The sequence below is a fragment of the Lontra canadensis genome, unplaced genomic scaffold, assembly GCF_010015895.1.
Source record: "Lontra canadensis isolate GAN:19392208 unplaced genomic scaffold, GSC_riverotter_1.0 scaffold1, whole genome shotgun sequence".
In the NCBI taxonomy this organism is placed as follows: domain Eukaryota; kingdom Metazoa; phylum Chordata; class Mammalia; order Carnivora; family Mustelidae; genus Lontra; species Lontra canadensis.
This window is the reverse complement of record NW_022630995.1, coordinates 115,929,952-115,954,377: the sequence shown is the minus strand read 5'-3', so window position 1 is coordinate 115,954,377 and position 24,426 is coordinate 115,929,952. Positions and strand designations below refer to the sequence as shown.

At 39.2% G+C, this 24,426-nt stretch overlaps 1 protein-coding gene, 1 non-coding gene and 1 pseudogene across 6 annotated transcripts in view; 2 read left to right on the top strand and 1 right to left on the bottom strand.

Moving 5' to 3' along the window:
- The window catches only part of HERC3 (HECT and RLD domain containing E3 ubiquitin protein ligase 3), a 118,233-nt gene extending 102,210 nt beyond the window's left edge, over nt 1-16,023 (top strand). For all 5 annotated transcript variants that reach the window (XM_032861805.1, XM_032861804.1, XM_032861803.1 and 2 more), the window contains 3 exons: nt 11,796-11,979; nt 12,185-12,287; nt 14,299-16,023. In XM_032861805.1, coding sequence (XP_032717696.1) covers nt 11,796-11,979; nt 12,185-12,287; nt 14,299-14,507 — 496 coding nt within the window. In that variant the 3' untranslated portion in view covers nt 14,508-16,023. The remainder of the gene's footprint in view (nt 1-11,795; nt 11,980-12,184; nt 12,288-14,298) is intronic.
- On the bottom strand, nt 4,748-4,838 carry LOC116871715 (annotated as a pseudogene).
- On the top strand, nt 10,642-10,737 carry LOC116871849. Its single transcript, XR_004383534.1, has one exon. It is a non-coding gene; the product is annotated as a small nucleolar RNA SNORD21 (small nucleolar RNA).
- Nucleotides 16,024-24,426: the final 8,403 nt, after the last annotated feature.

Here is a 24,426-nt window from a genome sequence, read left to right as displayed (position 1 = left end):
GGTAAATGTATATTTAACTTTTTAAGAAAATTCCACAGTTTTCCAAAGTGACTATACCATTTTGCTTTCACACCACAGGGTATGAGTTAAATTATTCTACATTGTCAACAGCATTTGGTATCATTGGGCTTCTCCCCTCACCCCTCCATTCTAATAGGTGTGTGTGGTAACCTTAATGGCTAATGATGTAGAGTATCTGCCAATGTATTTATGTGTCATTCATAGATGTTCTTTGATGCAGTGTCAGTTTATATCTTTTGCCCACTTTCTGAGTTTTTTTGTTTTCTTATTTTTAATTGGTTTTATATATTCTAGATACAAGTCCTTGTGAAATACTTTCTTCCAGTCTATGGCTGTCTTTTTCTTAAAAACACAGAAATTTAAAATTTTGATAATTTTTTTTTCTTTTATGGATTGGGTTTTTGGTGTCATGTTTAAGAGATCTTTGCTAAATCCAAGACCATAAAGATTTGTTCCTATGTTTTCTTTATTTTTTTTTTTTATAGATTTTATTTATTTGACAGAAGGAGAGAGAGAGAGAGCACACACACAAGTAGGGTGGCGGGCAGAGGGAGAGGGAGAAGCAGGCTTTCTGCTGAGCAGGGAGCCCAATGCAGGGCTCGATCCCAGGATCCTTGGGATCATGACCTGAGGCAGCCCCTTAGTGGACTGAGCCACACAGGCATCCCTCTTTCTTTTATTTTTTGTTTAAATTCAGTTAATTAACATATAATGTATTAGAAGTTTCAGAGGTAGGCTTCAATGATTCATCATTGCATATAACACCCGTGCTCTTTATATCACATGCCCTACTTAATGCCCATCAATCTGTTACCCCATGCCCCTACCTCCCTCCCCTCCAGCAACCCTCAGTTTGTTTCCTATGATTAAGAGTCTCTTATGGTTTGTCTCCCTCTCTGATTTCAGCTTATTTTATTTTTCCCTCCCTTCCTCTGTGCTCTTCTGTTTTGTTTCTTAAATTCCACGTATGAGTGAAATCATATGATAATTGACATCCTCTGATTAACTTATTTTGGTTAGCATAACACCCCTAGTTCCATCCACGTTGTTGCAAATGGCAAGATTTCATTTTCTTGATGACTGAGTAGTATTCCATTGTGTGTGTGTGTGTGTGTGTGTGTGTGTGTGTGTGTATCCCACATCTTCTTAATCTATCCATCTGTTGATGGACACATGAGCTCTTTCTATAACTTGGCTATTGTGAACATTGCTGCTATAAACATTGGGGTGCAGGTGTGTCTTTGGATCACTATATTTGTATCTTTGGGGTATATGCCTTGTACTGCAATTATTGGGTCATAGGGTAGCTCTATTTTGAACTTTTAGAGGAACTGCTATACTGTTTTACAGAGTGGCTGCAACATCACTGCATTCCTACCAGCAGTGTAAGAGGGTTCCCCTTTCCAACATTTGTTGTTTCTGGTGTTGCTAATTTTAGCCATTCTGACTGGTGTGCAGTAGCATCTCGTTGTGGTTTTATTTTGTATTTCCCTGATGATGCTGAGTTGTGTTGAGCATTTTTTTTCTGTTGGCCATTTGGATGTTTTCTTTGAAGAAATGTCTGTTCATGTCTTCTGCCCATTTCTTGATTGGATTATTTGTTCTTTGGGTGTTGAGTTTGATAAGTTCTCTACAGATTTTGGATACTAACCCTTTATCTGAGCAAACACTTGCAAAAATCGTCTCCCGTTCTGTCAGTTGTCTTTTGGTTTTGTCAGCTGTTCTTTTGCTTTGCTGTGCAAAAGCTTTTTATCTTGAGAAGTCCCAGTGCCTCATTTTTACCTTTGTTTTCCTTGCCTTTGGAGACATGTCTAGACAGAAGCTGCTGCAGCCAAGAGGTTGCTTCCTGTGTTCTCTTCTAGGATTTTATTGGTTTCCTATATCACATTTAGGTCTTTCATCCATTTTGAATTTACTTTTGTATATGGTATAAGAAAATGGTTCATTTCATCCTTCTGCATGTGGCTGTCCAATTTTCCCAATACAATTTGTTGAAGAGACTGTTTTCCATTGGATATTCCTTCCTGCTTTGTTGAAGATTTTTGGACCATAGAGTTGAGGGTCCATTTCTGGGCTCTCTATTCTGTTCTATTGATCTATGTGTCTGTTTTTATGCCAGTATCATACTGTCTTGATGACTACAGCTTTGTAGTAGAGCTTGAAATTGGGTGTTATGATGCCACCAGCTTTGGTTTTTTTCTTCTTCAACATTCCTTTGGCTATTCCAGGTCTTTTCTGGTTCCAAGCAAATTCTAGGATTATTTGTTCCAGCTCTAAGAAAAATATTGATGGGATTTTGAAGGGATTGCATTGATCCTATAGATTGTTCTGGGAAGCATAGACATTTTCACAATATTTGTTCTTCTAATCCATGAGCATGGAACATTTTTCCATTTCTTTGTGTCTTTCTCGGTTTCTTTCATGAGTGTTTTATAGTTTTCAGAGTAGAGATTCTTTGCCTCTTTGGTTAGGTTTATTTCTAGGTATCTTATGCTTTTTGGTGCAACTATAAAATGGGATCAATTCCTTAATTTCTCTTTCTTCTGTCTCATTGTTAGTGTATAAAAATGCAACTGATTTCTGTGCATTGATTTGGTATCCTACCACTTTGCTGAATTCCTGTATGAGTTGTAGCAATTTTGGGATGGTGTCTTTTGGGTTTTCCACATAGAGATCAGGTCATCTGTGAAGAATGACAGTTTGAATTCTTTGCCAGTTTGAATGGCTTTTATTTCTTTTTGTTGTCTGATTGCTGAGGCTAGGACTTCTAGTACTACGTTGAACAACAGTAGTGATAGTGGACATTCCTGCCATGTTCCTGACCTTAGGGGAAAAGCTCTCAGTTTTTCCCTGTTGAGAATGATTTTCACTGTGGGCTTTTCATATATGGCTTTTATGATACTGAGGGTATGTTCCTTCTTTCCCTGTGCTGTGCAGAGTTTTAATCAAGAAAGGGTACGGTACTTTGTCAAATGCTTTTTCTGCATCTATTGAGAGGATCATATGGTTCTTGTCCTTTCTTTTATTAATGTGATGTATCACATTGATTGATTTGTGAATGTCGACTTCCCTTGCAGCCCAGGAATAAATCTGACTTGGTTGTGGTGAATAATCCTTTTAATGTGCTGTTGGATCCTATTGGCTAGTATCTTGGTGAGAATTTTTATATCCATGTTCATCAGGGATATTGCTCTATAATTCTCCTTTTTGGTGGGGTCTTTGTCTGGTTTTGGGATGAAGGTAATGCTGGCCTCATAGAAAGAGTTTGGAAGTTTTCCTTCCATTTCTATTTTTTGAAACAGCTTCAGAGAATAGGTACTAATTTTTCTTTAAATGTTTGGTAGAATTCCCCTTGGAAGCCACCTGGCCCTGGACTCTTGTTTGTTGGGAGATTTTTGATTACTGCTTCAATTTCTTTGCTGGTTATGCAATTGTTCAGGTTTTCTGTTTCTACCTGTTTCAGTTTGGTAGGACTGCGTCCATTTCTTTCAGATTGCCTAACTTGTTGGCATATAGTTGCTCATAATATGTTCTTAAAATTGTTGGTATTTCTTTGGTGTTGGTTGTGATTGCTCCTCTTTCATTCATGATTTTATTTATTTGTGTCTTTTCTCTTTTCTTGTTGATAAATCTGGCCAGGGGTTTATTGATCTTATTGGTTCTTTCAAAGAACTAGCTCCTAGTTTTGTTGATCTGTTTTACTGTTCTTTTGATTTCTAGTTCTTTGATTTCTGCTCTAATCTTTATTAATTCTCATCTCCTGCTAGGTTTGGGCCTTTTTGCTGTTCTTTCTCCAGCTCCTTTAGGTATGGTTGCATTCTATATTTCTTGTTTCTTGAGAAAGGCTTGTATTGCTATGTATCTCCCTCTGAGGCCTACCTTTGCTGTGTCCCAAAGGTTTTGAACAGTTGTGTTTTCATTTTCATTTGTTTCCATGAATTTTTTAAATTCTTCTTTAATTTCCTGGTTGACCCATTCATTCTTTAGTAGGATGCTCTCTAGCCTCCAAGTATTTGAGTTCCTTCTAACTTTTCTCTTGTGATTGAGTCCAAGTTTCAAAGTATTGTGGTCTGAAAATATGCAAGGAATGATGCCAGTCTTTGGGTACCAGTTGAGACTTGATTTGTGACCCACATGTGATCTGTCTGGAGAATATTCCATATGCATTAGAGAAGAATGTGTATTCTTTTGCTTTAGGATGGAATGCTCTGAATATATCTGTGAAGTCCATCTGGTCCAGTGTGTCATTCAAAGCCCTTGTTTCCATGTTGATCTGCTTAGATGGTCTGTCCATTGCAGTGAGGGGGGGTGTTAAAGTCCCCGAATATTATTGTATTATTATTATTAATGTGTTTCTTAAATTTTGTTATTAATTGGTTTATATGGCTGCTCCCAAGTTAGGAGCATAAATATTTACAATCGTTAGATTTCCTTGTTGGATAGACCCTTTAAATATGATTTAGTATCCCTCTTCATCTCTGTTAGTCTATGGTTTAAAACCTACTTTTTCCGATATAAGGATTGCTACTCCAGCTTCCTTTTGATGTCTTTTAGCATGATAAATTGTTCTCCACCCCCCTCATTTCAACCTGGAGGTGCTTTTGGGTTTAAAAGGAGTCTCTTGTAGACAGAATATCAATGGATCTTACTTTCTTATCTAATTTGATACCCTGTGTCTTTTGATTGGAGCATTTAGCACATTTACAATCAGAGTAACTATTGAAAGAAAAATATGGGATGCTTCACAAATTTGTGTGTCATCTTTGCACAGGCGCCATGCTAATCTTCTCTGTATCATGTGCTGCCGAAGTGAGCACCCTATGTTTTCTTCTAGAAGTTTTATAACTTTAAGTTTTAGACCATGGTCCTTATTGAGTTAGCTTTTATAATGGTGTGAGGTGTATGGATATTATACCCTTTGCATATGGTATTGTGTTGATCCAGCACTGTTTATTGAAAACACTATCTGTTGAATTGCTTTTGCAAAGTTGTTGAGAATTAAGTGAGCATATTTGTGTGAGTTTATTTCTGGGCTTTCTGATTCTGTTGCATTGATTTATATGTCTGTCCTTTCACCAACACTACACTTGACAACTGTAACTTTATAATAAGTCATGAGATTAGGTAATGTTCAGTTCTCCTTGTTCTTTTTTAAAAATTGTTTTGGCTCTTCTAGTTATTTCACCTTTCTATACTAATTTCAGGATCAGCTTAGCAAACTTTTTCAAAGACCCTTACTATAGTTTGAATTCAGACTTTTAAAAACCATTGGCAATGGATATGGTACTTGCTTTTACAAATTTATGTGTTTTAAAATGTCACCTCATTTTATACATTATATGTTAATTTAAAATATCACAGTTAGGGGCACCTGGGTGGCTCAGTGGGTTAAAGCCTCTGCTTTCGGCTCAGGTCATGATCCCAGGGTCCTGGGATCGAGCCCCGCATCTGGCTCTCTGCTCAGCGGGGAGCCTGCCTCCTCCTCTCTCTCTGCCTGCTTCTCTGCCTACTTGTGATCTCTGTCTGTCAAATAAATCAATAAAATCTTTTTTAAAAAAAAATCACAGTTAAAAAAAGAAACTATATTTAAAAATAAGTCAAGTGATCAATTATGGGAAAGAAATTCTGTAACAAGGTGCTTACTGCTTAGTTTGTGCTGAAGGTTTAAATCTGGGAAATAGAAAAATGGGAAAAGAAATGACAGTCTTTTTAATGGTTGGATGTCACCATCATCTTTTCATTACTGTTATTTTCAGTATGTCAAATTTTATCTTAGGACTTTTTGGCACTTCACAGATATCTCTTAAATTAGGCTTTGGAAAACCTGAAGGTAGTTTTCGTACTCTTCCAACAAAATGGAGTTTTAAATGAAAAACTTCTCTTGATTAAGCAAAATAAAACTGTATATAGGCAAAAAAAAATGTCACCTCATTTAAAACGTCTCGTTTTGTGGGCTTTATGGACTCTAGTATATAATTGGGACTGCTGTTAACACAGAATTGTGAATAATGTAAATGAGCTATCATGTTGTGAAACCTTGATCTCCACATATTGTAATTTTGCATGTAGCTGTCACACTAGAAATGAAAGAATCAAGGCAGGACAAAGAGAGGGTACTTAGGTGAAGTGATTGGGAACACAGGTCTGTATTCAGACATCTGGCTTCTGTTTGTCTTGGATTCAGCTCTGAAATTGGAATAATGACAATTTACTTGAAAATTTTTGAAATGGAAAATAATTGAAAATTTATCTCTGGTCTCAAAAAGCTGTTGTCTTAAAATTTGTGTATTTATTTTTATTGGGACATAATTCTCATACAATTCACTCAAACGTAGTTTTGCATATTTACCAAGATAGTGTGTATCTAAGAATTTATTGCTGTGACTAGCACCTAATATACTCTGTAACTGTTAATGATCATTATAAAAGAAAAGAATGTGTTGAGAGCAATAGTGATTGACATATAGAGATTAGAGTCTCTGTATGAGTTTGCTAGGGCTGATGTAACAATGTTCCACACAGTAAGTGGCTTAATGATTTCTTGTGTCCATTCAAGAACAAAGTGTTGGTAAGGTTGATTACTTCTGAGGCTTCCCTCCTTGGCTTGCAGATGGCCATCTTCTCCTTTTCTCTCTTTGCATTGTCTTCCCTCTGTGCATGTTTCTGTGTTCAAATTTTCCCTTCTTATAAGGTCACCAGTCATGTTGGATTAGGGCTCGGCCTGATAACCTAATATTAACTTGATTACCTCTGTAAAGATCCTGTATCTAAATAAGGTCACCTTTTGAGGTACTGGGGTTAGAACTTCAATATATGAATTTTAGGGGGACACAGTTCAACTCATAACACTCCATCTTCCAATCCCCAAAAGTCATGTCCTTCTCACCTATAAAATATAGTCACCCTATTCCAACATCCCCCAAAGTCTTAACCTATTCCAGAATCAACTCTAAGTCCAAAGTCTCATTCATGATGCTTAATTTTAGTTGTCAGCTTGGCTGGGCTATCCAGATATTTGGTTGGATATTACTCTGGGTATGTCTGTTAGGGTTTCTTTGGATGAGGTTAACATTTGAATGGGAAATTGAGTAAAGCAGATTGCTGTCCCTTATGTGCGTGGGTCTCATCAGTTGAAGCCCTGAACAGAACAAAAAGGCTGAGTAAGAGGTAGTCCTCCTGTCTGACTGCCTTTAATCTGGGACCTCAGTGTTTTCCTCCCTACACACTATAACAGGAGCATCAACCCTTCCTGAGTCTCAAGCCTGCCTGTCTTTGCACTAGTAGAATGACACCAGCTCTCCTGGCTCTGCAGCTTGCTGACTGTAGATCTCAGAGCTTGTCTGCCCACATTTATATACATGTATGTGCACTCACACGCACACACACCTACTGGTTCTGTTTCTCTGGAGAACCTTGGCTAATATATCATATGAATATCATCTGAATCAGGTATGGGTGAGACTCAGAGTTTGATTAATCCTGAGGTACAATCCTTCTACAGCTGTGAAGCCAGACAGTTTACTGCTTGCAAATACGATCATGGGCATAGGCATAGGATGGACATTCCCTATTAAAAGGGAGACTTCAGGAGAAAAGAGGTCATAGGTCCCAAGCAAGTCTTAAACCTAGCAGGGAAAATTTCACTAAATTTTGAGGCTTGGAGAATAATCCTCTTTAGGTCTAGGCTGTGTCCTCTGGCCTACTGGGCTGGCGATCTTGCTCTGGGAGGGGAAGTTACTTGCTGGTTCCTCCACCCATGCCCAGGGCAGCAGTGATAGGCTCACTGGACTCTGATTTGCCTTTGGGGCCATTTTTCCCTTTTCTTAAAAGCTAACACCCATTTGCAACCATTTGGTTCTGTAGGCTCATTTCATACCAGTAGACTCCCAGAGTCCAGTAGCCTTCCTTCGTTTTGTCCAGCTCTGCTTCTTTGGTGCAAACTGGCAGTGTTTCTATTCTTGAATTTAAAAAAAAATAACTTTGTTGGCTTCTCAGGCAGTTCTTGGGGGTCCAAGTCATCACGCAAGAGGGTTCTCCACAAATCTTTCTCGGATAACCGCATTTCTACTCCTAGCTTCTGCTGAGATGATTGGTAGGATTCCTGAATCCACATGCTTGATCTCTTCAAATCATGGTTCAGCCATGCCCTAGGCCCTGTTTCCAGACGGTGTTATCTGGACAGGCTTAAGAATTTTCCTAACCTTGAAGTTCTAATTCCTTTCTGCTTAACAATTCCTCCTTCAATTTATCCCTTTCCTCTTTCATTTTACTCTGAGCAGTACAAAGAAACCAGACCACACACCTTCAGTACTTTGCTAGGCAACCTCCTGAGTCAAATATCCAGGTTTATCGCTTAAATTCTCCAAAACACTAGAACATAATTTGGCCAAGTTCTTTGCCACTTTATGACAAGATTGCCTTTCTTCTAATTTCCAATAAATAACATGTTCCCCATTTCCATCTGTGACATCACCAGAAGCATTTTAATATTCCTATTTCTTGCCAAATTCTGCTTATGATGCATGTTTATTTTCCAACAACAAAAGCTTTCTCTACAGCTCTCCTCTTTTCATTCTCAGCCTTCACCAGGATCTCCTTTGCCATTTCTATCAACTGTCTCTTTAAGGCAGTTCAGGTTTTTTCTATCAACTGCCTCAAAACTCTGACAGCCTCTACCCGTTACCCAGTTCCACAGTCATTCTACATTTATAGGTAGTTGCTATTATAGTACCCACTTCCTGGCATGAAAATCTGTATTAGGCTTCTCCAGAGAAACAGAGCCAGTGGGAGATGTATATACTTGCATATATACTTACACAGTTACACACACACACACACACACACATACACACACACACCCTATGCAGGTTCACAGCTGTGGAAGAATTTTACCTCAGGATTAATCAAACTCCCAGGCTCACCCATACCCAATTTAGATGATATCTGAATGATATATCAGGCTTCTCCAGAGAACCAGAACCAGTAGGGAGCAGTGTGTGCACACTTCATGTACATATGGGTGGGCAGACAAGGCCCGGGAGCTGCAGTCAGCAGGCTGCAGACCCGGGAGAGCTAGTGGTTGTAGTTCTAGTGCAAAGGCAGGCGGGCTGGAGGCTCAGGAAGGGCTGGTGCTTCTGGTAGAGTCTGTAGGCAGGAAAACAGTGCAGCCCCAGCTCTAAGGCCACATATATGTGTGTATATACATACATATATAGAGAAAAGAAAGACAAAGAGACTGATCCTTGGGTATCTGCCCATGTGATTGTGAGGCTTGCTGTTGGGAATGTTCAGGGGGGGCTGGCAGGCTGAAAATTCTGGCAGGAATGGAGGCCGCAGTGTAGATGCCAGAATCTTTCCTCTTCCGAGGGTGTGGAGGACCTCAGGCTTTTGAGGCCTTCAGCTGATTGGATGAGGGCCCCCCACTTCATTAAGACTGATCGGCTTTACTCAACATCTCCTGATACAGATGTTAATCCTATCTAAAAAATACCTTCACAGCACTGTCTTGACTGGTGTTTGACTAAGTTAACTGATTGCTGTAGCCTAGGCAAGTTGACACATAAAATTAACCATCACCATCTATAATAAAAAAAATCGTGTTGATGGTGATTCTCTGAGGCAGTTGTACCAGGAAAGTCCTCTTAGTTTTAGCCAGTGGGTTTTGAGAAAGTAGTCCATCAGATGCGGTGTGAGAAACTTTGAGAATCTGTGGTAAAGATGTGTAATAATCTTTCTAGGTTAGTAGCTTTTATTTTAAAAAACTGAACATTCACCCCGTTTTAAAGATGAGAAAAGAGAGGCTTAGTAGTCAGCATAGAGGACATGGCAGAGCCTGGATTTGAATCCCTGTCTGCTTCACTGCTCTGCTGTGTGACATGCCTGGTGGCTAGTTAGGGGTGGTGGTCCTGGAAGAAGTGTTTGCTTGGAGGAAACCCAAGACGTTCAAGGGTAGTTGTATGAAGCACGATACTACAGTGAAGGATAAGTAGAAAGGAATCTGTCTTCATAATGTCAGATTGTTTTAATTTTTAGGAAAAAATTTTAAAAATACAGAAAGGCACAGGCTAAACTGACAGACATCTTTGTATCTATGAACCAGAGTAAACCGTGTTTGCTTCAGATTTTGTAATAAAACAATGACCAAGATTCCCACACATCCTGTCACTCCCTTCCCGCTCTTTCACCTTCCTTTCTCACACTGGCAAAACACTGATGAAGTTGATCGTCAGTTGATTTCCCATTTTTATATGTTTATAATGTGTGTATTAAGACCAATTAATTATAGCTTTTACTTTAAAAAATTACCCCACATTTCTTACGTACAGCATATATATAATTTCACACTTACAATAAACAAGATCTTATAGCCTTAAACCATATAATAATCATTGCTAATATTTACAAAGCAGCCTTGGTTCTAAGAACTTTACATGTATTAACTCATTATTTTTTGTAACAGTTCCTTGGGTTATATACTCTTATTTTTCCCATTTTACAGATGAAGGGATTGAGGCACAGAGATTAAATAATTTACCCAAGGGTCATAAGATGTAAGTAGCAGAGCCACCACCTCTTATAGTTAGTATTGTTACAAATGTTAAAAAAAAAAAAACAAAAACCACTGAGTGGTGCCATCCCACTAACTGAGCAGTCAGTAGTTGGTCCTTTGGTTGCATCTGATCCAGTTAATTGATTCAAGACGGGACTGATGGCAGGGAAAGAAAAATGTAAAAAAACAACTTATGTAAATGCTGTCATAGTGTACTTAACAATCAAAAACTTGGGTTTCACTCAAACACTGATCTTGAGATTCTGTTCATTTGGATAAATATGGGCCTAGTTAACTCCATCAAAATGCTGTGCTTTATGGTTCCTATCTTATGACCATACCATCTTTTTTTTGGTCCATTCTCATATTAATGGATATTTAGTTTTGTGTCTTCCAATTCTCTATATTACAAGAAAATGCTGCGGTGAACATCTGTGTGTTTGTCTTGTGCACTCTCTCTGGGCCGCCCCCTGGTAGGGGAGTAGCTTAGTTAAAGGGTATTTACAGTTTCAGCTTTTTCCAGATGTTGGCAACTTATTCTCCCAGATGTTTACGTCTCAGTTCACAGTTGACATTTCCCACTAGGGGAGACTGAATGCATACCGACAATGGCCAGACTGTGTATACAAATAGAACTCTGACCTGCAACCTGCAGACACGTGCCCAGGAAACCAGCCCCTTATCTACAGTAAGCAGCCCAGGAAGCTGGCTTGCTGTGAGTCCGACTTGCAGGAAATCACTGTCTTAATTTGCATTTGACTGATTATTAATGAACTGGAGCCCATTGTATAAGACAGTCCTTTCCAGAAAGGAGTTAGGAAATTACCTTTTAGAATAGGTGAGGATTCCAGTAGCACATGGTTTAACTTTGCTCGTTTCTGAAGAGAAGGGAGGCAGCCTAGAATCGTTATCTCAGACTTTTTCTTTAAAGCAGAAAAAGTCTGTATTTTTTTTCCAAACTAAATTTTAAGGAGGACAGTAAGCAAGATGAAAACGAGCGCCTCAGGTAAAATGGTTCCACCTGCCTGGCCTCCCCCACTTCCCGCCAGTCTCCCCTGCCCCCGGATCACCTGAGACACTGGAGGAATCCTCGGGCTGGCTGGTAATCTCCGGGATGCCTCCTGGTGTGAGAGTTTGATGAAATCCCATTTTTCATCTCTCTCCACCCCAGAACTTCTACAAGATTTCGGGCTAACCATATTCTGTTTCTTTGGGCTTCTGGCAGGCAGGAGTTTGTGGATGCTTATGTGAATTACGTCTTCCAAATCTCAGTTCACGAATGGTACACAGCCTTCTCCAGTGGCTTCCTGAAGGTGTGTGGTGGCAAGGTGCTTGAGCTCTTCCAGCCTTCCGAGCTGCGGGCTATGATGGTGGGGAACAGCAACTACAACTGGCAGGAGCTCGAAGAGGTGAGTATGGACAGTACTGTCTTTACCTCCAAGGAAGCAGCTGTGGCCTGCCAGGTGGGCCCAGAGCCTGGTCTCTTTCCAGGTGGTCTGTGGTTGAGGGGGCTTTGGAGGCCTCCTAATCTCGGTGGTTATTTCCTCCTCTCCACTGCAAATGGTGCACAAATGTATGTCCTCTATAATATTCTTCTTTGTCTCTTTTGGGCAGACTGCCATCTACAAGGGTGATTACTCAGCCACACATCCCACTGTGAAACTATTTTGGGAAACATTTCATGAGTTTCCATTGGAAAAGAAGAAGAAGTTTCTCTGTAAGTATCAGTCATGTTAACACAGTGCTTGTCCATGCGTTAGTGTTGCCTGTGGTGGAGGGTGATCTACCACACAGGTCAAGGTCTTGAAAATGAAAAAGAGTAAGTGAGGGAAGTATATTTCCACTTCTTGTCTTAATGAGACCTCAGGCAAACATAGGTGGTACTTCCTTATTTGTTGCCTAATAGGATGTATTGCATGAAAGAAAAAAAAGAAGCATTTTGCTGATTTTCAGTTGCTTTTAAAATATTAGTTATCTTATATGTGAGTATTATGAAATATCACGCTGATAGAATCTAATTCGATTAACTTCCCGTATCTCTCTAGGCTTTTGAAAATTTTGCAGTGTCTCCTACAGATGTAACTGGGGAGATAGGATTTACAATAGCTTTATTGAGATATGATCCACAGAGTACAATCCACAGTCGACCCAATTAAAGTGTATAATTCAGTGATTTTTTAGTATATTCACAGAGATTTAATCCTGTCAGCAATTTGTAGAACATGTTCATCACCTCAGAAAGATACCTTGAACTCAGTAGCAGTCATTCCCCATTTCCTCCTGACCTGTCACCCCACCCGGCCCCCCCTTACCATCTGTTTTCTGGCTCTGTGGATGTGCCTGTTTGGGACATGTCACATAAATGGAATCATACAAGATATGGTCCTTTTTGACTGGCTAGGGGACATTTGAGAAGGGTAATATATTTGGAAAGGAGAATGAAGCCCAATTTATGTCAACACATTTAGCCTTTCAAAAATAGTTGTAATCTTTGTGTCTGTATATAATCGGGGTCAGAAATTTGCTAGTGAGTAGTATACAGTTTTTGTTTATATAAAATAAAACAACATGCTTTGAAAGGCAGTCCCTTTTGCTTTATAAGCATGAGCATATCTTAATATTAATGCAAGATGTACCCCCAGATTCTACTGCTCCCACCGAGTGAGGATGAGAGGAAGTGGGGGGAGAGGGCAGGCTCATAAAAGAATGCTTAAAAAAAAAAGCCCTGCTTCTCCTCTCCCTAGTTCCATTGGCTCTTATGAACAGTGGCCTATAAGTTAAATGACAGGTTAAGGAGCATGTAGGGCTCTAACAACCAAGAGGAGTGTAGCCATGGAGATTTCTTAAAAGAGTTTTTTCTGTTCAGAGATCATTAGACTTGTGGAAATTTTTAGTAACTCTGCAGATATTGGCAACAATGTTTATATACCACAGCCTCAGGTAATAGGTTTTTTGAAAGTGCTCAGTAACCAATGACTTGTTTGTAGTAATTCCAGCAATTTAACTCTGAGGTTATGTATTGCTAGAAAACATGGAAAGACAGCTGCGTTGGCCTCTTTCTCTTTCCCTCTCTCTCTCTCTCTCTCTCTCTCTCTTTTTTTTTTTTTTTTTGCCAAGTCACAGTGTGTTACAAGAGTGAAATGTCTAATATAACATCATTGTTGCTCTTTTGGTTTAAGAAATTTAGGAAAAGGAGCAAACAGATACCAAATGGCTATTCCCTAGCTCAGGAGGCGTGTACACACTAGACCCTTGGCCACAGGAGACTTTGAAGTCCCATAGATGATGGTCTTCTTCCTGGCTTCCCTCTGAGATCAGCTCTTTACCTATGTCAGGAATTCCTTTCCTCTCTGATTTTGTGAAAGCTTCTAACATTTATGAGGACATACATTTGAGGCCATTTTTAATTTGAGGGCATTTTAGGGCATCTTTCATTTAGATGGATGATTTGGGTCCATGTGTATATAATCAGGGTCTGAAATTAACTAATGAAAAACAGAATTTTTATCCATATAACCCGCCCCCCCACCCCAGGATTGAAATGCAGTCAGTCTCTTGCTTTGTAAGAACAAGCGTAGGTGAATATTCATGCCATCCATATTGGCACCTAGAAGTGTACTTCTCATGCGAGCCACAGGGTGTCATGCCGTCCTCTCCTTTCTGTGCGGGGCTGCAGAGAGCAGCTCCTGGGCTGCGTAGCTGGTAATGCCCTTTCCCTTTCTCCTCAGTGTTCCTGACCGGCAGCGATCGCATTCCCATCTACGGCATGGCGAGCCTGCAGATTGTCATCCAGTCCACAGCCAGTGGCGAGGAATACCTGCCTGTGGCCCACACTTGCTACAACCTTCTTGATCTCCCCAAATACAGCAGCAAAGAGATCCTGAGAGCACGGCTAACCCAGGCCCTTGACAACTATGAAGGGTTTAGTTTGGCTTGAGGCTCCACAGTGTGCCCCAGATATCCCTCCCTTCCTCAGTGTCCACATGGAGGCCCATACAGAAAACCATGGGGAAGGGAGTTCTATTTTTTTATTGTCTGAATGGGTTGGGACTTTTGAATCCTGAACCTGGTTGATGTGTTTCTGGGCTTGTGAACAGGAAGCAACCTTTCTGAAAAATCAGGGGTTGGGGATGGGGGTGGAAAATTGGCATTTTTGTTTTTAAACCAAATTACCTAGTAGTGTTCCTTGCACTTGTGAATATGTTGCACTCTGCTGGAAAAAATGGCAGTAGGTTTTTAACCTCTCATTTCCCAAATGTCTCTCTCATCCCTGCTGTTTCCTCACAGTGCTTCCTGTCCCTCTCATTCCTCTGCAAGAATGATTTTGACTGATGCGCCCTTTCTCACCTGCACGTGCAGAACGGCTCCTCTCTCTGCAGACTTGGACATACTCCTGTCTTATTGCAGCCCTGCTCTAAGGACTAAGGAGGCAAGGACTACTTCAGAAAGTCCCAAGACCCGCAAGCTGAATCTGGGTCCCTTATTTCATTATTTTGGCTGAACTCTTTTGAGAATTCGTGGGAGCCTTTATGAACAGATCTTGCTTTAAAAAGAAGTTGTTGAGGGACTAGCAGCCTCTACCTGGCTCTGCCTATTCCTGGACCTGCTTAGAGATGTGCAGAGCAGCTCAGCATTGTAGCTGAGCCGAATTTTGTTTTGTTGTTCAGCCAAGTCCCTTCGACAATAAGGTGAGGTGATAGACCCCTATTCCTTCAGTTATCTGGCTTTTGGAGCAAGTTGCATTACTTTTTTAAAGAGTATCTTCTCCAAGGAAAGTAGAATTAATAAATTTCTTGTTCTCTTTCCCAGTCAAATTATGCCCTCTGCCTCTTTCTCTTTCCTTCCTCTCCTTCCCTTTCTCTCTTACTCACTTCATCCCATTGTTTCCTGACTTAATGCTCCCTTCCTGTCCTTCTAGTAGTTGCATGCAGTCTATTTTTTTAATTTCTATTTAAATTGCAAAATTTCTATTTTTTTTTCCTTTTCCCTAATTGCTAACACTTAAGGACATTCTTTACTATGGGACTTTTGTTTATTGCATTTGAAATGTTTGTTTACAGTGGGATTTCGGGGGGGGGATTGTGTTTAGAGCAAATATATGTATCAAAAATAATGACATGCTCAACCTACTTCATCATGGGATAAGAAAATTCTACATGATCAAAGAATCCATGTCAGCCTAATTTTAAATTCCTAGTCACTAGAGGAAAGACTTATTTATATAAAATGAAGTATTTATGAACCGTGATACAGCATCAGATCTCAATGAAGGATGTAGATTTTTGCTTTTTTTTTTTTGTTTTTAAAACTTATTTCAATTGCTAAATTGGTAGTTTTTTCAGTCTTTATAATACAAGATTAAAAAAAGATATACAGTTATATGAAATGTTTATTTTCTATGTGTGTGCATATAGTTCAATATTATGCAATAAATTTGGTGTTTTAACTTAAAATTATTTCTTATTGTATTTGCAGAATGGGTAGCTTGCTTTCAGTAGAAGAATTATCTACTCAAGTAATAAAAGGTCAAATTTGGTTCCAGTCATAAGAAAGTAAGACCAAGCACTAGGGAAATGGAGAAGGGAGCAGGGTCAGGGTAGCCTGAAGGGTGGATGGAATTTCTGAAAGTTGTGATAGGTGAAAAGGCATTTCACGTGGAGGGGAAGGATTTAGAGAAGGACAGGAACAATTTGGAGAGCATCAGGGGAAATAGAATAATGGTAAATAAGACTGGGGAAGGGGGAAGAAGGTAGCTTTGGGGCTGAGGAACCAGGCTAAGCAATGGAACTTGAGTTGGTAGCCACGCAGGATTTGTCAAAATGTTCAGAACTTTGGGGTGGGGGTAGGAGGCAGTGATAGGACTTAAGACTGGTTTAAGAAGAAAACTGGATGGGGGTCCATTTGAAGGAATTAGTCCTTCCCATTCTGAGAGCAGTGAGAGAGGTAGCAGTAGAAGAGTGCATTGCAAGAGGATCCAAAATGATAGCACAGGAAGACCCTCATCTCTCCTCCTCCATGGACACAAGTCTATGCCAATCTGTATAGCAGTTCCTTCTGAAAAACAACTGAGGGCTGACGGAACAAATCCTGCACAACAGGGGTTGGAGGGACCACGTAGACAATGACAGGAGACACGGTAACAAGAACCCCCAATTCTAATACCGTGAACTGCAACGGGGAGGGAGGAGACTACTAAGGGACTATGAGCAGATTTTTCTGTCCTGGGAGACAGAAAAACTGGCTTAAAAGGGCAACGAGAATATAAAGGAACTAACCCTCCACCAAACAGTGGGATGCTGGAGAAGCTAGGCAGTGCCACTGTTTATGTTCCCCTTCCACCTTGATAGCACAGAAAGGAGCAGAGTCAGGGTGCCCTAGCCACCACACTGCCCTCAGCAAGCCCTGGATCCCTAGACCACATCAGCCCTGGCCACTCTGGGGCCACAGAAAAAAAAAATAAAACATGGTTTCAAGAGCAACTAGAATATAAAGGAACCAGCCTTAGAGCTCTACCAGTGAGGGAGCTGCAGAATGCACTCTGGGGTCTGAGAGGCAGGTGAGTACCACAGTTTACATCTCCCCTCCACCTTGATAGTGCAGATGGAAGCAGGATCTGGGCCATCCCCTAAAGGAGACTGCACAAGGTGGCTCCAGTACAGCATATGTTGGGACACCCCTGAATGTCACCCACCATAGCTACACCTCTCTCACCATGGTGCAAAGCATCCCAGAACACTCCAGGCCTGAACCTGTTTGGCTCAAGTTGTTTTGCCAGAACCCCTGGGGAAGGAGTGCCGCCAAGATCTCCCAGCCTGGCACACCCCAGCTCTGGTTATCACAGCTAGGTACTCCCAGAGTGGAGTACCCTGGGAGCCCTTTGCACAAGTCTTCACCCACTCTGGCTCTGGTTGTGTCCTGTGCAGAGTGCCCTGAGAACCTCCCCCACCCCCCACCTCCCCACCTGTGACCACTTCAGCTGTAGCCATCCCACCAGGGCTACCCCAGTGCTGAGTGCCTTAGAGCTCCCAGCCTGTACCTGTTATAGTTCTAGCCAGCTAAACAAAGTAAACAGGCATGGGCTGACCATACGCAAGGCCATTCCTTCAAGTCTTGGAAAAGCTGCTGTTCTGCCTAATTTATAGAAATACAGAAAGTCAAACAAGATGAGACAGGAATATGCTCCAAATGAAAAAACAATACAAACCCTCAGAAAAAAAAAAAAAAAGAGAGATAAGCAACCTACCTGATAGTGTTCAAAGTAATGGGCATAACAATGGCTATTGGACTTCAGAGAAGAATGGATGAGTGGACTTTCAACAAAGAGATGGAAATTATACAAGAGAACCAATCATCATTGAAGAATACAATAACTGAAGTGAAAAATACACCAGAGGGAATCAACAGTAGAATGGAGGATGCAACGAATGGATCAGCAATCTGAAAGGGTAATGGAAAGCGTGCAAACTGAACATCGAAAAGAAAAAAAAGTGGACGGGTTAACGGATCTCTATGATAGTTTGAAGTGTACCAACTTGAACATTATGGAATCCCCAGAAAGAGAAGGGGGATTGGGGAGAGAGAAGGAGGCAAAAATCTTACTTGAGTAATAGCTGAAAACTTCTCTCATCTTGGGAAGGAAATACATCCAGGAAACACAGAGATTCCCAAATAAGATGAACCCAAGGAGATCCACACGAAGATACACTCTAATTAGTGTCAAAGATTGGGGCACCTGAGTGGCTCAGTGGGTTAAGTCTCTGCCTTTGGCTCAGATCATGATCTCAGGGTCCTGGATTTGAGCCCCACATCGGGCTCTCTGCTCAGCAGGGAGCCTGCGTCCCCCTCTTTCTCTGCCTGCCTCTCTGCCTACTTGTGATTTCTGTCAAATAAAATCTTAAAAAAAAATAAAATGTCAAAAATTAAATACACAGTCTTAAAAGCAGCAAGAGAGAAACAACTAGTTATGTACAAGGGAAACCCCATGAGTTTATCAGCTATTTTCAGTGGAAACTGCAAGCTAGAAGCAAGTGGTGTGATATATTGAAAGGGCTGAAAGGAAGAAACTACAACCAAGAATATTCTACATGACAAGATGATCATTCTCGTCAGAATTGAAGAAGGGAAAAGGAGTTTCTCAGGCCTACATTCAGATAAAGGAGTTCATCACCACTAAACCAGTATTACTAGAAATGTTCTAGGGAGTCTTTAAGTAAAAAAGAAAAGGTCATAATTAGAAGAAAACTGTGAAAACAAAATTATGAGTAAAAGCAAACATGCAGTATAGGTACTATATTCAATCACTTAAAAAGACAAAAGTAGTAAAATCAATGACATTTAAGAAATTAGGGACTCACAAAACAAAAAGATGTAAAATACGACCTATAAATAAAGTGTGGATGTAAGGAGTAAAAATCTAGTTGAGTATTTGTTTAAACTTAAGTGACCATCAACTTAAGATAGCTTAGTATAGACTGCTGTATACGTAGGATGTTTTCTATGAACCTCATGGTAGTAATATACCGGCAAACTCTAATAGATATACCAAGAAATAAAGAGAAAGGAATTCAAGTGTAATACTAAAGAGAGCCATCAATTACAAGGAAGAGAAGGAGCAGAGAAAAACTACAAAAATAATGAGAAAACAATTAATAAAATGGCAATAATTAAATACCTACCAATAATTACATGGCCTAAATGCTCCAATCAAAAGATGTAGGGTAACTGAATGGGTTTAAAAAAAAAACAAGACCCATCTATATGCTGCCTACAAAAGCCTTGTTTCAGACTTAATGACACATATAGACTAAAAGTAAAGGGATGGAAAAAGATATTCCAGGCAAATGGAGGTGAAGACATATTTATATCAGACAAAAAAGACTTTAAAACAAAGACTCACAAGAGACAAAGAAGAGCATTACATAATGATAAGTGGATCAATCCAAAGAGAGAATATAAAACAGTTATGAATATCTATGCACTTAACATCAGAGCCCCTGAATACGTAAAGCAAATATTAACAGACATAAAGGAAGAAATTGTCAGTGATACAATAATAGTAGGGGACTTTAACACCTGATTTACATCAATAGATAGATAGATCATCCAGACAGAAAATCAATAAAGAAGTAGTGGCTTTGAATGACATATTAGACTAGATGAAGTTAAATACAGGACATTCCATCCCAAAGCCCAGAAAACACATTCTTTTTAAGTGCACATGGAACATTCTCCAGGATAGATCAGTTGTTAGGCGACAAAACAAATCTCAATAAATTTAAGAATACTGAAATCATATCAAAGATCTTTTCTGACCACAACAATACTGAAATCATATCAAAGATCTTTTCTGACCACAACAATATTAAAGTAGAAATCAGTTATGAGTAGGGGGAAAAAAAAAAACAAAACAAAACTAGAAAAAACCTACAAATATGTGGAAGCTGAACAACAGGCTACCAAACAACCAAAGGGTGGAGAGAGAGAGAGGAAGTTAAAAAAGAATACATGGAAACAAATGAAAATGAAAACACAATAGTCCAAAATCTTTGGGACACAGTGAAAACAGTTTTCAGAGGGAAGTTTACAGTTGTACAGGTCTATCTCAAATCTCAAGAAACAAGGAAACTCTCAAATCAACTTTACACAAAAAGAAAGTAGAAAAATAACAAAGCCCAAAATTAGTAGGAAGAAGGAAATAATAAAGGTGAAAGGAGAAATAAATGAAATGGGGACCAAAAAAAAAAAAAAAGAAAAAGAAATGGAGAAAGAAAGAAGAAAGATCAGTGAAATCAAGAGCTAGTTCTTTGGAAAGATAAAATTGATAAACCTTTAGCCCGACCCATCAAGAAAAAGAGGACTTGAATAAAATCAGAAATGAGTGGGAAGTTATACTGACCCCACAGAAACACAAAGGATTGTAAGGGACCAATATGAAAAAGTATATACCAAAAATCGGACAACCAAGAAGAAATGGATGAATTCCTAGAAACACACAATTTTCCAAAACTGAATCAAGAAGAAATAGAAAATCTGAACAGATCACCTACTAATAATGAAATTGAATTAGTAATCAAAAAACAACAGAAAGTCCAGGACCAGATTTCTCTACAAGTGAATTCTACCAAACATTTGGAGAAGAGCTAATACCTATTCTTCTCAAATTAGTTCAAAAAATAAGAGAGGAAGGAAAGCTTCCAAATTTATTCTAAGAGGCCAGCATTACCCTGACACCAAAACTAAAGACACAGCAAAACAAACAAAAACCTACTTTGTGAACATAGCTGTAAAAAAAAAATAAAAATTTGGGGCATCTGGGTGGCTCAGTCATTAAGTGTCTGCCTTTGGCTCGGGTCATGGTCCCAGAGTCCTGGGATTGGGTCCAGCATCGGGCTCCCTGCTCCTCAGGAAGCCTGCTTCTCCCTCTCCCACTCCCTCTGCTGTGTTCCCTCTTTCGCTGTCTCTCTGTCAAATAAATAAATAAAATCTTTTTTAAAAAATCAAAATTTTATCAAACTTCATTCAACAATATATTAAAAGGATCACTCACCATGAACAAATGGGATTTGTTCAGGGATGCAAGGATGGTTCAATATCTGCAAATCAATCAACATGATACATCACATTTACAAAATGAAGGATAAAAATATCTCAATAGATGCAGAAAAAACATTTGACAAAATTCCACATCCATTTATGATAAAAACTCTCTATAAAGAGAGAATTTGTGTTTGAAGGGAACATAATAAAGCCACATATGACACTCAGTAGTGAAAAACTAAGTTTACCCTCTAAGATCAAGGACAAGACAAGAATGGATACCCACTCTTGCCACTTGTATTAAATATAGTACTTGCAGTCTTAGCCACAGCAATCAGACAACAAAAAGAAAAAAACAACATCCAATTTGGTAAGGAAGAAGTAAAACTACCAGTATATGCAGACTACATGATACTATATGTAGAAAACACTAAATACTCTGTCAAAAATCTGCTAGAATAGGGGCGCCTGGGTGGCTCAGTGGGTTAAAGCCTCTGCCTTCGGCTCAGGTCATGATCTCAGGGTCCTGGGATCGAGCCCCGCATCGGGCTCTCTGCTCAGCAGGGAGTCTGCTTCTCCCCTCTCTCTCTCTCTGCCTGCCTCTCTGCCTGCTTGTCATCTCTGTCTGTCAAATAAATAAATAAAATCTTAAAAAAAAATCTGCTAGAATAAATGAATTCAGTAAACTTGTATATCAAATTAATATACTAGAATATGTTGCTGTTTCTATATACTTAATAACCAAGTAGCAGAAAGAGAAATTAAGGTAACAATCTCACTTAGAGTTGCACCAGAAAAATAAAATACCCAAGAATAAATTTAACCAGAGATGAAAGACTTGTATACTGAAAACTATAAAACATTGAAATTAAAGATGACACAAACAAATTGAAAGATATACCATATTCATGGATTGGGATAATATTGTTAAAATGTCCATATTACCCCAAAGTGATCTACAGATTCTATGCAATCCCTACCCAAACACCAATAGTACTTTTCACAGAAGTATACAAATGAATTGTTAGAATGAATTAATATATGAAACCTCAAAAGACCCCAAATAGTCAAAGCAACCTTAAGAAAGAACAAAGCTGGAGGTATCACAATCCCAGATTTTAAGATACACTACAAATGTTATAATCAAAACAGCATGACACTGTTACAAAAATAAACAAATAATGGAGCAGAATAATGATCCCAGAAATAAACCTACACTTATATAGCATGATGTAGGAAAATTGAATCCCTATGTTGTACACCTGAAACTAATGTTAACACTGTGTATCAATTATACTCAAAAATTAAACACAACTCGTTGAGAACAAGATCGCTGTGCCCTCTGAAGCCAAGGATCAGGTTCTACACTGGAAATTTAGGCTGTCATCCTTAAGACCATCACTGAGCATGGGAAGTGGATGAATCCAGAGCAAGTAAAATTCCGCAAAGCTCCTCTACCATTTTTAAGTTGCTGTTTTCTTGATTCAGCATTTACTGGGTTGTTGTAAATCTTTGGTTATTTTCTAGAGATCCAGTGAGTTTGTTAATGACAGTTTAAAAAAAAAACAACACTTACATGGTCAATCTATAAAAAAGGATGCAAGAATATATAATGGAGAAAAGGCCATCTCTTAAATAAATGGTGTTGGGAAAACTGGACAGCTATATGCAAAGGAATGAAACTGCACTACTCTCTTATATACAAACATAAAATGAATTAAAGACCTAAATGTGAGACATGAAACCAGAAAACTAAAAGAAAACACAGGCAGTAATCTCTTACACATCAGCCTTAGCAACATTTTTCTAGATATGACTCCTCAGGCAAGGGAGAGAAAAGCAAAAATAAAACTATCAGGACTATACCACAATAAAAAGCTTCTACACAGGGAAGGAACCGTGAAGAAAATGAAAGAGCAGCCTACTGAATAAAAGAAGATATTTGCAGGGGTGCCTGGGTGGCTCAGTCAGTTAAGCAGCTCCCTTCAGCTCAGGTCATGGTCCCAGGGATCGAGCCCTGCATTGGACTCCCTGCTCAGTGGAGAGCCTGCTTCTTCCTCTCCCTCTACCTGCCGCTCTACATAATTGTGCACACTCTCTCTCTGTCAAGTAAATAAACAAAATCTTAAAAAAAAGGATATTTGCAAATGATATATCTGATAAGGAGTTAATTCCCCATATTAATATAACTCAACACAAAAAGTAAAAGAAAAAAAAGATTGATCCAATTGAAAAATGGGTAGAAGACCTAAATAGACATTTTCTACAAAAAGACATATATGACTAACAGACACATGAAAAGATGCTCATTATCATTAATCATCAGGGAATACAAACCAAAACCATAAAGAAATATGACTTTACATCTGTCAGAATGGTTAGTATCAAAAAGATAAAAAATAGGGTTGGTGAGGATGTGGAGAAAAGAGAACCCTTGTGTACTGTTGGTGGAAATATAAATTGGTACAACCACTGTGGGAAACAGTATGGAGGTTCCTCAAAAAATAATAAATAGAAATACCTATGATCCAGTAATTCCACTACTGGGTATTTACCCAAAGAAAATGAAATCGCCAATTCGAATAGATATATGCCCCCCTCCCATGTTTACTCCATCATTATCTACAATAGTTAGGTTAGAGAAGCAGCCTAAGTGTCCACAGATAGGTGGATGGATAAAGAAGATGTGGGGTGTGTTTGTGTGTATGTGTATGGGATATTAATCAGATATAAAAAAAGAATAAGATCTTGCTATTTGCAAAAACATAGATGGAACTAGAGGGTATTATACTAACTGAAATAAGATAAACACCATATGATTTCCGTGATATATGACACTTAAAAAAATAAAATAAATTAAAATCCACCCAAAACAAGTAGTATCATAAATACAGAGAAAAAAACTGGTGCTTGCCAGAGGGGAGGGGTTTGGAGCGATGGATGAAATTGTTGAAGGGATCAAGAAGTTCAAATTCCCAATTATAGAATAAGTCACAATGATGACAAGTACTGTATAGGCATATGGTCAATAATATTGTGATTACATTGTAGGGTTAGAGATGGTAACTGCACTCAATAAAACTAATATATTCTAACAGCTAGGGTAACTGAGGCAGAAGATAGAATTAGTGATCTAGAGGACAAACTGATAGAGAAAAAGAATCAGGAGAAGACATGGAACACACAGCTTAGAAGCCATGAAAACAAAATTAGGGAAATAAATGACGTCATGAAATGTTCCGACGTCAGAATTATTGGGATCCCTGAGGGGGTGGAAAAAGAAAGAAGACTGGAAGATATAGTTAAACAAATACTGGATG